Source organism: Schistocerca serialis, chromosome 3 (genome assembly GCF_023864345.2).
Source record: "Schistocerca serialis cubense isolate TAMUIC-IGC-003099 chromosome 3, iqSchSeri2.2, whole genome shotgun sequence".
In the NCBI taxonomy this organism is placed as follows: domain Eukaryota; kingdom Metazoa; phylum Arthropoda; class Insecta; order Orthoptera; family Acrididae; genus Schistocerca; species Schistocerca serialis.
Genome location: NC_064640.1, coordinates 262745008 through 262762278, shown reverse-complemented (window position 1 = coordinate 262762278; position 17271 = coordinate 262745008). Strand labels below are relative to the sequence as shown.

General features: G+C 42.3%; 1 protein-coding gene across 3 annotated transcripts in view; it reads left to right on the top strand.

Moving 5' to 3' along the window:
* Positions 1-17271, top strand: part of LOC126470034 (endothelin-converting enzyme homolog) — a 434767-nt gene that overhangs the window by 375782 nt on the left and 41714 nt on the right. For all 3 annotated transcript variants that reach the window (XM_050097524.1, XM_050097525.1, XM_050097526.1), the window contains exons 8-9: positions 7417-7565; positions 15899-16121. In XM_050097524.1, the coding sequence (XP_049953481.1) occupies positions 7417-7565; positions 15899-16121 (372 nt within the window). The remainder of the gene's footprint in view (positions 1-7416; positions 7566-15898; positions 16122-17271) is intronic.

Below are 17271 nucleotides of genomic sequence, written 5' to 3'. Positions count from 1 at the left end.
CGCATCGTTGTTTGGGAACATGAAGTCCATGAATGGCTTCAAATGGTCTCCAAGTAGCCCGAACATAACCATTGCACTCAATGATAGGTTCAGTTGGACCAGAGGACCCAGTCCATTCCATGCAAACACAGCCCACACAATTATGGAGCCACCACCAGCTTGCACAGTGCCTTGGCAACTCGGTTCCATGGCTCCGTGTGATCTGCACCACACTCGACCCAGTCATCAGCTCTTACCAACCGAAATCAGGACTCATCTGACCAGGCCACGGTTTTCCAGTCGTCTAGGGTCCAACCGATATCGTCAGGAACCCAGGAGAGGCGCTGCAGGCGATGTCGTGCTATTAGCAAAGGCACTCGCGTCTCTCGTCTGCTGCCATAGTCTATTAACGCCAAATTTCACCGCAGTGTCCTAGTGGATGCATTCGTCGTAAGTCCCATATTGACTTCTACGGGTATTTCACGCAGTGTTGCTTGTTTGTTAGCACTGACGCTATACGCAAACGCTGCTGCCCTCGGTCGCTAAATGAAGGCCGTCGACCACTGTGTGGTCCGAGGTGAGAGGTAATGGCTGAAATCTGGTAGTCTCGGCACACTCTTGACGCTGTGGATCTCGGAATATTGAATTCCCAAACAATTTCCAAAACTGAATGTCCCATGCGTCTAGCTCCAACTACCAATACCGCATTCGAAGTTCGTTAATTACCGTTGTGCGGCCTTAATGACGTCAGTAACCTTTTCACATGAATTACCTGAGTACAAATAATAACCCCCCAATGCACTGCTCTTTCATACCTTGAGGATGTGATACTAGCGCCATCTGTATATGCACACTTCATTATGGCATGACTTTTGTCACCTAAGTGTAAAACAGTCATTCAGATACAAGTTAGTCTCAATAGTGATAACCAAAGGTATAGGCCTCAACTTCTAGACGACGTTATTACTGTCGCGGTGGGAACAAATTCTTAAACTTTCATAAATTAAATGATTGTTCTTTGATGTTACAGAAATGTAGTAACGCAGTTGCCATAAAGAAATAAAGAACAATATTTTTTTCGGAAAAATCAGGCCTCATACTGTTATGTTCTTTTATGTGTATTACCGACATATCATTCGTCTAATTTATTGCGTAAAAATTTACTTTAAATTTTCTGGGTGGAGCATACTGTTTGCCTACAATAAAACTTTTCCAAAATTCCAAAGTTTGTACAGGCAGTGCTTTCGGTACTCTGTAAGAAAGGATGATTTGCTTCCTTCATCAACAAATTACAGTGCTCGGTTTTGTTCTCCTTTCCTTTACACAGGAGGTTTGTAACCAAGATCAACTTTCTTCTACCCAGTGTCTGATTTTCTTCAGTAGATTTACCTTTAGAACTTTAACTCGATGGATGAGGAAGCGCGCCAGTGAAATGTGGATTCAGTCCTTACGGCCGTTATGAGAATCTTATTCTCGCCATTATGATTTAAGTTTTCATAAACCACTCCCCGAGAATGCCAGTCTACAGTGAAGAGCCAAAGAAACTGGTACACTTATCTAATATCGTTTAGGGCACCCACGAAGACGCAGAAGTGCCGCAATACGATGTGCCATGGACTGGACTAACGTCTGAAGTTTTTCTGGAAAGAACTGACATCATGAATCCTGCAGGTTGTCGATAAATCCGTAAGAATACGACGGCGTCGAGATCTCTTCTGAACAGCGCGTTCCAAGGCATTCCAGATATGCTCAATAATGTTCATGTCTGGCGAGTCTGGTGGCCAGTGGTAGTGTTTAAACTCAAAAGAGTGTTCCTGAAGCCACTCTGTAGCATTTCTGGACGTGTGGTGTGTCGCATTGTCCTATTGGAATTGCCCAAATCCTTCGGAATGCGCAATGGACATGAATGGATGCAGGTGATCAGACAAGATGCTTACGTACTTGTCACCTGTCAGAGTCGTATCTAGACGTATCAGGGGTCCCTCATCATTCCAACTGCACACGCGACGCGCCATTACAGAGCCTCCGCCATCTTGAACAGTCCCTTACTGACATGCAGGGTCTATAGATTCATGAGGTTGTCTCCATATCCGTATATGTCCACCCGCTCGATACAATTTGAAGTGAGACTCGTCCCACCAGGCAACATGTTTCCAGTCGTCAACAGTCCAATGTCGGTGTTAACGGGCCCGACGAGGCGTGAATCTTTGTGTCGTTCAGCCCGATGATGTTTCCTTGAATAGTCGTGCGCTGACACTTATTGATGGCGCAACATTGAACTCTGCTGCAATTTGCGGAAGGGTTGCTCTTCTGTCACGTTGAAGGATTCTCTTCAGTTGTCATTGGTCCCATTCTTGCAAGATCTTTTTCCAGCCGCAGCGATGTTGGAGATTTGATGTTTAACCGGATTCCTGATATTTACGGTAAACTCGTGAAATAGTCGTGCGGGAAAATCTCTGTTTCATCGCTACCTCGGAGATGCTGTGTTCCATCGCTCGTGCGCCGACTATTAACCGATTTAACAACTCCGCCAGACACTTGTAGTCTTATATAGGCGTTGCCAACCGCAGCGTCGTATTCTGCCTATTTACTGATCTCTGTATTTGAATACACATGTCTATACCGGTTTCTTTGGGGCTTCAGTGTATAAATTTATATATCGTTTCAGAGTTTCTTTCTTCCTTTTTTAAGAACGGATTGTGTGGTTATATTATCTGCACCTCATTTTGTACATAGTAACGCATTGCAATTTGTCTTACACTCTAGCACACCATTCTCACTATAGTAACAGTTGTATATAAAAACGTTTTGAGAGATTTTTTGAAATATTTTGATTTTTTATCTCTCTCTCATGTCTGAAAGGAGTTTTTCCGCGGCTTTGTTTTTGTAGAAGAGGGCTTTGATTTGAATTACATGACGATGCGGCTGGCTCATGGAAGTAGTTCCTTTTCCTTATGTCATGATTCTGATGTGTCTTGATCTTGACTATCGAGAACGTATATGAATTTTGTCCAGCACAAGAGTTCATTTAGAGATATTCTTGATAGTGTTAATATCTCAAATGCGTCAAATGCTGGCCCACATGATTCTCTCCTTTTCAGGTTGGCTATCATTCTTACTTCTCTTTTCTGAATTTTGAGTACTCTATTAGTATTCGTTCTGAAGGTGTCTCCCTAAAAAATTAAGTCATAACTAAATGTAGAACGAATAAGTGCATAGTATTTCATTTTCAGAAATCTGTGTCTTTTAGGTAACTAAGTTTGTGCGGAACATATAACTCCGAACTGAATTTTCCACTTATACACTCAAAAGAAAGGAAAAGAAAAACAGTATGATGAAGGAATTATCCGAAAGGGAAGAAATCGGTATTGTGATGTGCAGGTACAGACAAAAAAATCATTACAAATTCAGAAAAAATTTGATTTATTCGAGAGAGCTTCACAAATTGAAGTCGTCAATAATGCGTTGGTCCAACTTTGGCCCTTATGTAACCACTTATTCCGCTTGCGTTGATTGATAGTTATTGTACGTCCTCCTGAGGGATATCGTGCCAAATTCTGTCCAGTTGGCGTGTTAGATCGTCGAAATCCTGAGATGGTTGGAGGGCCCTGCCCGTAATACTCCGAATGTTCTCAGATGGGGAGAGATCCGACAAGCTCGCTGGCCAAGGTAGGGTTTGGCAAGCACGAAGACAAGCAGTAGAAATTCTCACCGTGTGTGAGCGGGCATTATCTTGCTGAAATGTAAACCCAGGATAGCTTGCCACGGAGGGTAACAAAACATGGCGTAGAATATAATCGACGTACCGCCGTGGTGTAAGAGTGCCACGGATGACAACCAAAGCGGTCCTGATTTGAAAGGAAATGGCACCCCGGACCGTCATTCCCGGTAGTCGGCCTGTATGGCAGCTGACAGTCAGGTTGGTATCCCGCAGCTGTCTGGGGCGTCTCCAAACATGTATTTGCTGGTCATTGGACTTGAAGTCTCATTGACTAAAGTAGAATTGCCTTTAGCGATGAGTTCCGCTTCTAACTGAGCTCCGATGACCAGCAAAGACGTCTCTGGAAACGCTCTGGACTGTGATAGGATACCAACCTGACAGCTGCCCGCCATACGGCCTGACAATTAGGAGTGATGGTCGGGGGTGCTATTTCTTTTCAACCTCTGGTTGTCATCAGCGGCATCCAAACAGCGTAGAACATCGACGATATTGTACGCCACGTTTTGTTGCCCTTCACGGGACGCCATCCTGGGCTTGCATTTCAGGAAAATAATGCTTGCCGGCACACGGGCAGAGTTCTACTGCTTGTCTTCGTACCTGCCGAACCCTATCTGGACCAGCTAGGTCCGCGGATCTCTCCCCAATGAGAACGTTTGTAATATTATGGATAAGACCCTCCAACCAGCTCGGGTTCTGACTTAACTTCTGAGGTCATCAGTCCCCTAGAACTTAGAACTACTTAAAGCTGACTAACCTAAGGACATCACACAGATCCATGCCCGAGGCAGTATTCGAACCTGCGATCGTAGCGGTCGTGCAGTTCCAGACTGTAGCGCCTAGAACCGCTCGGCCACTTCGGCCGGTTGTAACGCGTCAATTGGACAGAATTTGGCACGATATTCCTCATCCTCAGTAGGACATCAGAAAACTGTCAGTCAATGCCAACCCAAATAATTACTTTTGTAAGAGCCAGAAGTGGACAAACCCGTTACTGACGTATTCAGTTTGTGAAGCTCTTTCTCTCGGATAAATCATCCAATTTTTATCAATTTGTAACCATTTGTTTTTCTGTACATGTAAATCACATCCACCTACTTCCGTCCCATTTGGATTATTCCTTCGTAGTGTGTCTTTTCTTTTCTTTGAGTGTATATTCTATGTGATTATCCCAACATACATCTTCATTACTATTAGTGGCTAGCGAGTGGTGGCCTGCCAGTTTTGGTAACTTATGACCAAATGTTTTATTTACTTACCTGTCAACAAAAGCAGCAAAAATGGCCGACTTGATTAAGTTGGTTCAAATGGTTCAAATGGCTCTGAGCACTATGCGACTTAACTTCTGAAGTCATCAGTCACCTAGAACTTAGAACTACTTAAACCTAACTAACCTAAGGACATAACACACATCCATGCCCGAGGCAGGATTCGAACCTGCGACCGTAGCGGTTGCTCGGCTCCAGATTGTAGCGGTTAGAACCGCACGGCCACTCCGGCCGGCCTTGACTAAGTCCATGGCGCTCCAGAGTTCGTCTCACTGACAGTGCAGATACTTGTCTTGCTTCCGGCATCTAGGAGCTTCAGTTTGGAATCGCGTGACTGCTACGGTCGCAGGTTCGAATCCTGCCTCGGGCATGGATGTGTGTGATGTCCTTAGGTTAGTTAGGTTTAAGTAGTTCTAAGTTCTAGGGGACTGATGACCACAGATGTTAAGTCCCGTAGTGCTCAGAGCCATTTTTTGCTTCCGGTAAGCACATTTCCTGAAACAGCGACCGTGACGTATCTTTACGAACCTGTGTAGAAGAGGGGACATTATGTCTGTCCTCTCTGGCGCTGGTCGCACGGGGCCGTTGAGATCCTGCTTGGTGTTTAGTATGGCCGTACTGAACCTATCATTTCCATATAGAAATGAAAGTCGTGGGATACCGGCCAAAGCGAGCAGCAGTATTGAACAACACAACTGTGTTGCTGTCGAATTGCGACACGCTCTGGTAGATATTTCTCATTGTTACTCGAGGCATAACACGATATTCTCACAAATAAACGACATTCAGATACAATCTCCTAATGAGAAACCTGCTGTGTATTGTTTCTTTATACAGGGTGATACAGCTGCCCCTTCCGATTAGTTGCCGATCGTTTATTCCGTTTATACACTTAATCTTTCGTAAACGGTTCAAAGGTTACATAAAGGATAATGGTTAACTGTACACTTCCGATTTTGATATCTCCTTTTAATTTCAGTGTTTCTGATGGTGAAATACACTTTATAAGGTAAAGTACCTGAACCTTTTACGAAAGGTTAAGTACCATAAATGGAATAAACTGATAGAGGAATCCAAAACCTGTATGACTACGCCACTAATTACAAAAAAGAAAGATTGGAGACACTTGAATAAGTATAGTAGAAGTAAGGTATATCTTGGTACAAAATTACCGTGTGACTCATGGCTAATCCTCACTTGCATTTTTTCAGTATGATACCGTTTACTAATACTCACCAAAAGTTCTGAGACGAAACTTATAGCCGGCCGAAGTGGCCGCGCGGTTCTGGCGCTGCAGTCTGGAACCGCGAGACCGCTACGGCCGCAGGTTCGAATCCTGCCTCGGGCATGGATGTGTGTGATGTCCTTAGGTTAGTTAGGTTTAACTGGTTCTAAGTTCTAGGGGACTAATGACCTCAGCAGTTGAGTCCCATAGTGCTCAGAGCCATTTGAACCATTTGAACGAAACTTATACAGATTACGTCGCTGTCGTCTGTCTGGATACCGCTCCTGATACAGATGTAGTGCGGTTTGCGTGAAACGAATCAATAGGGGCATCTCTATCACGCTGTATACAGAATGTACGTGGCGTTACTACTACCTACTTTGTGTGGTTGCAGTGAAATGCTAATGATTTGGATTTCCAAGCATATGGTACACTTAAGCCCAGTTTGGCATTTATTGCCTGTCGCCTTAATGGTTTTCCAGTTTTAATGGCCGGCGGTGTAGTGTTATCAGACACACATTACTGTGGGTAGCTGTGTGGACGCCCGCCACTGTGGTGAATATCCGTGGCCAGTGAGTTGTTTGTAGTCTCTGCGAACGGCGGCCACCACGCCGCTGCCTGGATCAGCTGCCCTTGCTGGATGTCGCTATGGTGGCCTGCGCGGACACACGGGCATACACTATCTGATCGAAAGTACCTGGACTACTATTACTGGATCTTAATATGGGGTGTATCCTCCCTTCGCCTTTATGACGGCTTCAGATCTGTCGGGGATAATCCTAATGAGGTGTCTGAATGAAACTTCCTGGCATATTAAAACTGTATGCCGGTCCAAGACTCGAACTCGGGACATTTGCCCTTCGCGGGCGAGTGCTCTACCGACTGAGCTACCCAAGCACGACTCATGACCCGTTCTCACAAGAGCCCTTGCCCGCGAAAGGCAAAGATCCCGAGTTCGACTCTCGGTCTGGGACACAGTTTTAATCTGCCAGGAAGTTTCATATCAGCCCACACTCCGCTGCAGAGTGAAAATTTCATTCTGGTCAAGTACCTGAACATCTGTGGAGGAATGGAAGCTTATTCTTCTTTAAGAGCCGAAACGAAAGAAGTTAGTGAACACTATGCTAAATAAGAAGTCGCTTACTTTGTTGGTAGCGAAATGGACCTTCCTGTTTGAGCACTGAGTTTCCTGATTCCGTAAAGCATAATTTTCATTTTGATTTCAGATTGACTGGCATGCATTTTTCTCAAATGCAATGGAAAATATCACGCGTAAAATCAGCAAGAAAGAGAACGTCGTTGTTTACGCTCCGGAATATCTAGAAAAATTAAATGACATAATCAAGAACTACACCAACACCACTGACGGTAAAATGTAAGTAGTCATGCTTCCATAACTATTGTCGTTTATATACGTATGAAAGCCATTTGTTAACTTCGCACTATCCTCAATAATAGATTATATCAATAAGTTTGTGTAAAATCTATAATATTGCTTAATTTCGAATATACGAGTATCCAGACCTAAAGATTAAAGAAAATTCACAGTCCCTGAATGAGATAAAAAATTGTAGTGAGATTTGTTTCAGTGACTGGTAACAATTATCAGCACAACATACACTGAAGTTCAAAGCCTCAGGGAAGTTCCAATATTCATGTTTATTAGATATACAAAACATCATTCGACATGTATATTAAAAAATTAAATTTTTGTATGATACGTGTGGTTCCTGAAGAGGCGCAGCCGCCTATTTAGTAGTTGCAGAGGCAATGTATGACTGACTGAACTGGCCTTGTAGTATCAACCAAAACAGCATTACTGTGCTGGTACTGCGAACTGCTGAAAGCAAGGGGAAACTACAGCCGTCATTTTTCCCGAGGGCATACAGCTTTACTGTATGGTTAAATGATGATGGCGTCCTCTTGGGTAAAATATTCCGGAGGTAAAATAGTCCCCCATTCGGATCTCCGGTCGGGGACTACTCAGGAGGACGTCGTCATCAGGAGAAACAAAACTGGCGGTCTACGGATCGGAGCGTGGAATGCGGGCAGGTAGGTTAGAAAATTTAGAAAGGGAAATCGATAGGATAAAGTTAGATATAGTGGGAAAAAGCGAAGTTCGGTGGCTGGAGGAACAGGACTTCTGGTCAGGTGAATACAGGGTTATAAAGACAAAATCAAACAGGGGTAATGCAGGAGTAGGTTTACTAGTGAATAAAAAAATAGGAACCCAGATAAACTGCTACGAATAGCATATTCTAGCCAAGATAGCCACGAAGCTCACGCCTACTACAGTAGCACAAGTTTATATTCCAACTAGCTCTGCAGATGATGAAGAGATTGAAGAAATGTACGGTGAGATGGGAGAAATTATTCAGATAGTGAAGGGAGACGAAAATTTAATAGTCATGGGAGACTGGAATTCGATAGCAGGAAAAGGAAGAGAAGGAAAAGTAAGTTAATTGGACTGGGGGTAAGGAATGAAAGAGGAAGCCACCTGGTAGAATTTTGCACACAGCATAACTTACTCATCACTAAAACTTGGTTTAAGAATCATGGAGGAAAGTTGTATACGTGGAAGAGACCTGGAGACACCGGAAGATTTCAGATTGATTATATAATGGTATGAGAGAGATGTAGGAACCAGGTTTTGAATTGTAAGACATTTCCAGTGGCAGATGTAGACACAGACCACAATGTATTGCTTTTGAACTGTAGATTAAAACTGCAAAAAGGTAGGCAGTTAAGGAGATGGGACCTGGGTAAACTGAAAGCACTAGAGGTTGTAGAGAGTTTCAGAGGGAGCATTAGGGAATGACTGACAAGAACAGGGGAAAGGACTACAATAGAGGAAGAATGGGTAGTTTTGAGAGATTAAATAGGTACAAAGACGAGGGCTGGTAGAAATCCTTGGGTAATACAAGAAATATTGAATTTAATTTATGAAAGGATAAAATATAAAAATACAGTAAATGAAGCAGGCGAAAAGAAATACAAACGTCTCAAAAATGATATAGACAGCAAGTGCAAAACGCCTAAGCGGGAATGGCTAGAGGACAAATGTAAGGATGTAAAAGCATATACCACTTGGGGTAAGATAGCTGCCGCCTGCGTAAAAACGAAAGAGACGTTTGGAGAAAAGAGAAACGCCTGTATGAATATCAAGAGGTCAGATGATCAACCAGTCCTAAGAAAAGAAGGGAAAGCATAAATGCAGAAGGTCTAATTAAAGGGGCTATACAAGGGCGATGAACTTGAGGGCAATATTATGGAAATGGAAGAGGACGTAGATGAAGATGAGATGGAAGAGATGACACTTCGTGAAGAAACACTGTAAGACCTTGGTAGAAACAAGGACCCGGGAGTAGACGACATCCCGCTAGAACAACTAATAGCTTTGGGAGAGCTAACCATGACCAAACTCTTCCATCTGGTGGGCAAGCTGTATGAGACAGGCGAAATACCCTCAGACTTCAAGAAGAATATAATAATTCCAATTCCAATTCCAAGGAAAGCAGGTGCTGAAATATGTGAAAATTACCGAACTATCAGTTTAATAAGTCACGACTGCAAAATAATAAATGGTAGAAGCCGACCTCAGGGAAAATCAGCTTGGATTCCTGGCAAATGTAGGAACACGAGAGGCAATAATGATCCTATGACGTATCTTACAAACTAGGTTAAGAAAAGGCAAATCCACGTTTATAGCATTTGTAGACTCAGAGAAAGCTTTTGACAGTATTGACTGGAATACTCTCTTTCAGATTCTGAAGGTGGCAGGGGTAAAATACTGGGAACGAAAGGCTATTTATAATTTGTACAGAAACCAGATGGCAATTATAAGAGTCGAGAGGCACAAAATGGAAGCAATGGTTCAGAAGGGAGTGAGACAGGGTTGCAACCTATCCCCTGTGTTATTCAATCTGTACATTGAACAAACAGTAAAGGAAAACAAAGAAAAAATTGGAGGAGTAGGAATTAAAATTCAGAGAGAAGAAATAAAAACCTTGACTTTGCCGATGACATTGTAATTCTGTCAGACACAGCAAAGGACTTGAAAGAACGGTTGAGCGGAATGGACAGTGTCTTTAAAGGAAGCTATAAGATGAACATCAACAAAAGCAAAACGAGGGTAATGGAATGTAGTCGAATTAAATCAGGCAATGCTGAGGGAATTAGGAGAGGAAATGAGACACTTCAGGTATTGCTATTTTGGCAGCAAAATAACTAAGGGTTGTCGAAGCAGAGAGGTTATCAAGTGTGGACTGACAATGGCAAGGAAAGCGTTTTTGAAGAAGAGAAGTATAGATTTAAGTGTCAGAAAGTCTTTTCTGAAAGTATTTGTATGGAGTGTAGCCATGTATGCATGTGAAACATGGACGATAAATAGTTTAGACAAGGAGAGGATAGAAGTTTTTTTTAAAATGTGTTGTTATAGAAGAATGCTGAAGATTAGATGGGTAGATCACGTAACTAATGAGGAGGTACTGAACAGAATTGCGGAGAGGAGGAATTTGTGGCACAACTTGATTACAAGAAGGGCTCAGTTCGTAGGACACTTTCTGATGCATCAAGGGATCACCAATTTAGTACTGGAAGGAAACGTGGAGGGTAAAAATCGTAGAGTGAGACCAAGAAATGAATATACCAAGCAGACTCGGAGATGAAGAAGCTCGCAAAAGATAGAGTAGCATGGAGAACTTCATCAAACCAGTCTTTGGACTGAAGACCGCAACAATAACAACAGCAACGACGACGACGACGGGTCCATTGTTAATTATTGATATCCATTTTTAAAACAGCTACCAAAAACGTAAACCGTAAAAAAATAGAATAACAGAGATCACAGGGTAGTAGGGATTTAGTCCACATACGTCAGCATATTGCAGTTGTATAAGTTATTCACGAATAGAGACATAAACAGGCACCTCAAGTGTAAACATACGCTAATTTCAGATCTTGAGAAGAACTATTCATGGATTATAGCGAAACATACTGTTTTTTTTATTTTGTTAGTTATTTTGAAAATAATACGCTTCTTATTACACTTTACTACCAAGTTGGCCCAATATAAGGTCGAAAATTGTCACTCTGATATCTGTTTCCATAATTTCCGTTAAGCACTCTGAATGCCTACGTTGCTACTCGACAATGCACACAAATTATACGTCATCGACGAAAAAAATTAGCTAGTGTTAATAATTTTTCTTACTTGTGGGTCATCAGCCACTACAGTTTCAACGTTTGAAAATGGCCCAACAACTGAAACTGCACATACACAAACAACAGTTACAAATTCAGGCAGTTTTGAGAACATGTTGTCATTTAGAAAACTTAGCAAGTGTTTCAATATTTTAAAATAATTATTATCGTCTCATACGGACACCGGCCATATCCGTATAGACCTCCATGTTCGGTTCTTTCAACGAATTTTAAAGGGTTATCAACAACGTTAGAGCGTAAGGTAAGAGTAACTTGGACATTAAAGCTTTTATGTCTCTACATAGAACATTAAAATTGTATGATATCACGTTTCTGCTGCTTAGTACTTAAGTCATTGGGTTTTCAGACTGTTTTATTAATTAAATTCAGGGGGATAATTTCAACATGAGTTGATTAAAAAGTGTGGTAAAGTAGAACGATTATGTGAAAAATAAATGATAAAGGAATCATTTTGTAGAAACAAATGAATCAATTGTAATGAACATTACGATACAGCCTAATAATGGCAAAAATATTTCATAGATTGAAAACGAGCTAGAGATAAAACTAAGCGATAGAACTAATTCGGGTTTAAATTCTCTACAGAACTAACGTGATTTAAAAAAAAAAATGGTTCAAATGGCTCTGAGCACTATGGGACTTAACATCTATGGTCATCAGTCCCATAGAACTTAGAACTACTTAAACCTAACTAACCTAAGGACATCACACACATCCATGCCCGAGGCAGGATTCGAACCTGCGACCGTAGCGGTCACGCGGTTCCAGACTGAAGCGCCTAGAACCGCTCGGCCACGCAGGCTGGCTTAACATGATTTAGTTATAGGTACAGCTGTATAGCATTTTAATTACAAGAGAATTTGTAACATAAGCATTACATTAATGCACTTAAACTACGTTTTCAAGGTAAAAAATCTCTTTACTGACACAAATTTTGCTTGAAGTTTACAATATTATCGTTAATATGTTAGTACCTGGCTCCTTTGAAAAGTGCATGATAGATTTCCTTCCCCAACCTATTCCAGTATGAGCTTATGCTCCGTCGCTAATGACCCCACCGAGAGGACGCTAAGGTGTGAGTTTCCATTCTTGTACTTTAAAACTGACGCAAGTTTGTCTTTTTTGTAGACATCGGCTCCACCTTTCTCTTTCGATATTTTCCAGGATGAGGAGTCATAATGTTAGTCATGGCCATGTGAAAGCTCAGCTTCACGTGTATTTTGAAATAAGAAAGCTGAGCAAGTCTTATTCTTGTTCTGGTATCGGTTGTATCAGTTATTCGAAGAGAAATCAAGTTTCTTCGGAAGAATGTATTCTGATTCACCAGAGTCATCAAGCGTTACAAAAAGCAAATTTGTAACTTCTGGTGAAAACAACAATATTTGCAGTAGCCTAAATATTATTTGGAAGGACTCAAACTAAAAATCCCCTTTCTTACAGGATTGTTTTCAAATTCTGATTACATAGAAGCGGATTGCGTAGAGGTGCAAAAAGAAAGTACCGGAAAACATCAAGATCACACGAACCTGTGAAGTGGAACTTGACCAATACTAGAATCGCTGTAACAGGTCTGATACGTCGAGTAATAATTACTTTAATGCAGAGCGCACTGAGATTTAATCACTCGCTAATCGTTTCTACGAGCTTTTATAACGCCTGAGTTTCTTGTAGTTCGAGCTCTGCTTTTCCTACTGTCGAAGTACTTCTTCCTTGACGGTTGTGGTTACCTTTTATTCTGAGTTTGCTTCTACAGTACACATCAGGCGTAATGCGTCATCTTGTGAGTGCAGCATGCTGGTTTGCTGGGCATGTCGCGGGCGCGGACGAGACGACGACGACGAGCAGGATCTTACAACAGTGCTGCAGCCACTAGTTGTAGTGCTTCACTTCCCATTTCCTTGTTTCAGGTGTTATCCTCTCCCTCTGCCAAGATTGCAAAGCATGCTATCGAGTTACAGCGGCCTTGAACTTCACACAGCCGTAGTAGCTCGCTACGTTGTCGCCATCTCAGTTCTTGCACTGTGGGGGTTGCGACTCGGCGAACGGGTATTGCCCACTGGGATGACAGACCACCTGCACATTGCATGCTGGCAGATGGATTATTGGGTAGGCCTTCTTTTCTACTTCAGCGTCTACACTGTGACAATGGTAACAGCTACCCGCATCACTTGAAAGATTTTGCGGTTTTCCATATTGTCTGTGAGGACGACCAGAAATGATGGCGAATCTTTCTAGGTCCTAGGAGGTTTGACACGCATCCAATCAATGTCTTCCAGCTTTTATCGAAGGTGATATGGATTCGTGCAACGAGAGAAACCCCGAAGGACCACTTTGAAGTGTCTGTCTGAGGCGGTGGCATGGATGCAGAATGGGAATTGCCGCGCTGCAGCCTCACTCGTCACACTCGAAAATCTTCCATAGATAAAAGACACTCTACACAGGTCACGTCCGACAGACTTCACAGTGAACGCTGTGGTCGTCCACTGCTACTGCAGCCGTCTTTCAGTTGAATGATGACTGGTGGCAGCTTAGGCTCAGACCACTTACCACTGAGCGGCTCTCAGGTCTTTCCGTCTTCTTGGGCAGTGGGTGGGTGTCCGCCTTTCCGGTCTGTGGTTGTTCGTCAATCTCAGCATTGACAACGCCTCGAAGTGGTTGTTGGTTGCTGCTGGTGAGCCGCTGGGTATCTGTGCTGAATGGACCGCGCATTTAGATGCCTTAGTGGCCCAGGCAAGGCCCATACCACTGGAATCGGCGACAGTGCGATCCTTGCCACCGATTGTCGAAATAGTGATATGCCTCTTTGCTCTTCTTTTGTGAAAGTTTTGTGCTAACTGACTACATCACCGTCCGTGAACTGTTTCGTTGTCTGATGTCTAGATGGAACAGCACCCCTGCCACCTCTCGATACTTCTGCCCCTCCACTGATAGTTGCAAATAGAGTTGTGATGCCTTCGGGAAATCCCTCTGCATCGATCGCATCTGTTGACTCTGTGTGGATGTCCACGTATGTAGATCAAATTATTGTACGTGGGGGCCCAGATGGGGCCGCCGACGAAACGAGCTATGCTGGATTGCAATCCACCGCACCCTTCACTGCAACACGTTCATCTGCATACTTCGCCATCCTGGTGCAGAACGTACTGTTACAGGTGCAGACAATACTGGAAACATCAGCACTGTTCTGGTGCGGACGAATAACAGAGCGCTGCCAGCATAATTTTTTGGAATGAACATTGCCGAAACCTACATCTTCTTATTGTCACAAATGGTTGGGCCATCTAATTCCGTGCATTGGTGTAGTCTACGGGCCAAGGTGCGGATGTTGTCATTGGTGGAGTGCAGACACTGTTTGTAGAAATTCTGCCCCATCTTTTAGTGGCTGCATACCCACCAGTCGATTTAGCATGTGTATGGAGTGTCCCTGAGTGTCCTGAGTGTTCCAGTTTAGATGTGTCTGTGGATGTGGCTGTTGGCATCATTGCCCCGCACAACTGCAGTGTATTCTAGTAGCAATCATACTAGGCACTTGCACAAGATTGTCCTGGCGTGTAGAGGCAGGATTGATGATGAGCAAAGCACTGCATGTAGGTCACACATTCACCACAGTGCATTTTGTCTGACATCGCTGATATGAGAACCCCACATCAACACTAATCTATTGCGACGCCTATATAATGAGTGTTGTTAGTCCATGGTACTAAGGTGACCCTAATGTTGACTTGCTACAGTGCACTTGATATTTAGCTCTTTTTGATGATGACAGCTTGCGTTTTGGTTGCATTAAAAGCAAGCCTTCCTGTGGTGGCCAAGTCAGCTAGTTGGACTGCTGCTTGCTATACAACTAGATAAGTACCGGGATGGCACTCTGGCTCTTCCTATGTAGTGCTGTGTCAGCAGTGTATGGCACTATCAGCACGCAGTGTGATTGAATCATGTTCGCTGTATAGAGAATGTAAAGGAGGCATCCCAGTTACTGTTGGTGTACTGTGCAACCACCTTTACACCGTAGTCCCAGGCAGAGAGCATTGCTAATGCAGCAGCTTCCTGCACCTCCTTGTGGTACAATCATCAACCTTAGATTGCTGTAGATCACAGGTGCTAGTGGTATCATTTGTATCACGCATTGTCAGTACAAGATGTGTATTCTAAATCTCTTGGTTTGAAGAACAGGGCTAATTGTTACCACTGGTAGTCCATCTTCTCATCCATGTGGAGCCATGGGATGAAATAAAATTAATGTGATAAAATATAACATTCGCATTGCTGTTCTAGTGAATTAGACAGAACGGCACTACTTATTGAACTTGGAATTCAGTCTGCAACGCAATTGACAGGAATATATTTGTTAGGTTCTGGGATAAGTTTATTAAAGACTAGTTTAGACGCCTGCATGAATTTTGTTGCTGAGTCTATTATGATCTGAAAGATTATGCAAATTCTGTATAGAAGTATGCTTACTAAAATATGTTGTTTATGTTTCAGAATCCTTAACAACTATTTGGTGTGGCAGACAGTCAGGAGTATGACCAGTTATCTCTCAAAAGCTTTTCGTGATGCGTACAAAGGATTAAGAAAGGCCCTTGTAGGCTCTGAAGGAGGAGAAAAGCCTTGGAGATACTGTGTTACTGACACAAACAACGTCATTGGTTTTGCTATTGGTGCTATGTTTGTCAGAGAGGCTTTCCATGGGAATAGTAAACCTGCAGTAAGTAGTGCAAATATAAAATTTTATTAATGTAAAATAAATTAACTTTGGGTTACAGGCAACGTGAATGAAATTCATAACAATTATTATGTACAAATGTTTTTCATAATGAAGAAACCAGTCTATGGTCCAGTTTGTAATGTAGTTTAATATTAGTTTATGTGCATTAATCACAAAGCATTCTACTGTAACAAAATTACTACACTATTTTTTAAACAAATTTTTAGTACATGACCTCTGACTTTAACGGTCAGCAATAATTCACAAAAGCACTGAAACATGCCTATGATCATTATTATGAATGACAGAGGCACATTACAATTATCTCACTCTCTCTTTGTAACACTTTTAGTACTGGTTTGTATAGTTACAGTGGTATCATTTGATTTGCAAGATAAATCTAACAATGATCATGCTCAGCAACTAATACAAATGCTGCTTTGGAAACTAACAAGAGATATGACGACTATGGGTACTAAAAAACATTGCCAATGTTATGTTAAAGACTAAAGATGAAGAAAAATGAAAGAGATTATAGTGAGAAGTAAAATAATCTCTTTAAAATAGCACATTCGCTTCTAACCATGTTTAATACTGCCATTCATCATCACTGGCCATTTTAAATTCACTGTTGGATAAACACCTCCTTCAGATTTCTCCATATGTCAAGGTTTCCAGCTATAAAAGTACATGTCACTCATGCTTCTCTTCTAAAGCCATCTATTACCTTTCCAACAGGGCATCATCTCAGTTTTTCCCCTTCTTCTTCTTGTGATCCAGTAAATAAGTTACTTGGTCCATCTACACTGCTTGTTTTTAACACTGCAACACCATGAAGACAGCAGGCAACAGACAAAATTGCCACGAAGTGTATTACATGCTTGTGTATGCAAATGATAAGGATTTCAGTGCAACCACACAAAACAGACAGGTGTAACATGATCGACATTCTATGTACAGGATGGTCAGAAACAGTTTGAAAACCATGTAGGATGATACAGAGTAGGTTGTGCTGAGAAATAATTGTTAAGAGAAAAATTAAATATGTTGCACTGAGTCCAAGTTAATTAGTGTTGAAGTTAGACAACCATGCTGCTTCATGCACGAATCCTGGCTGGGTTAGAGATTTTCTCCGCTCAAGAACTGGGTG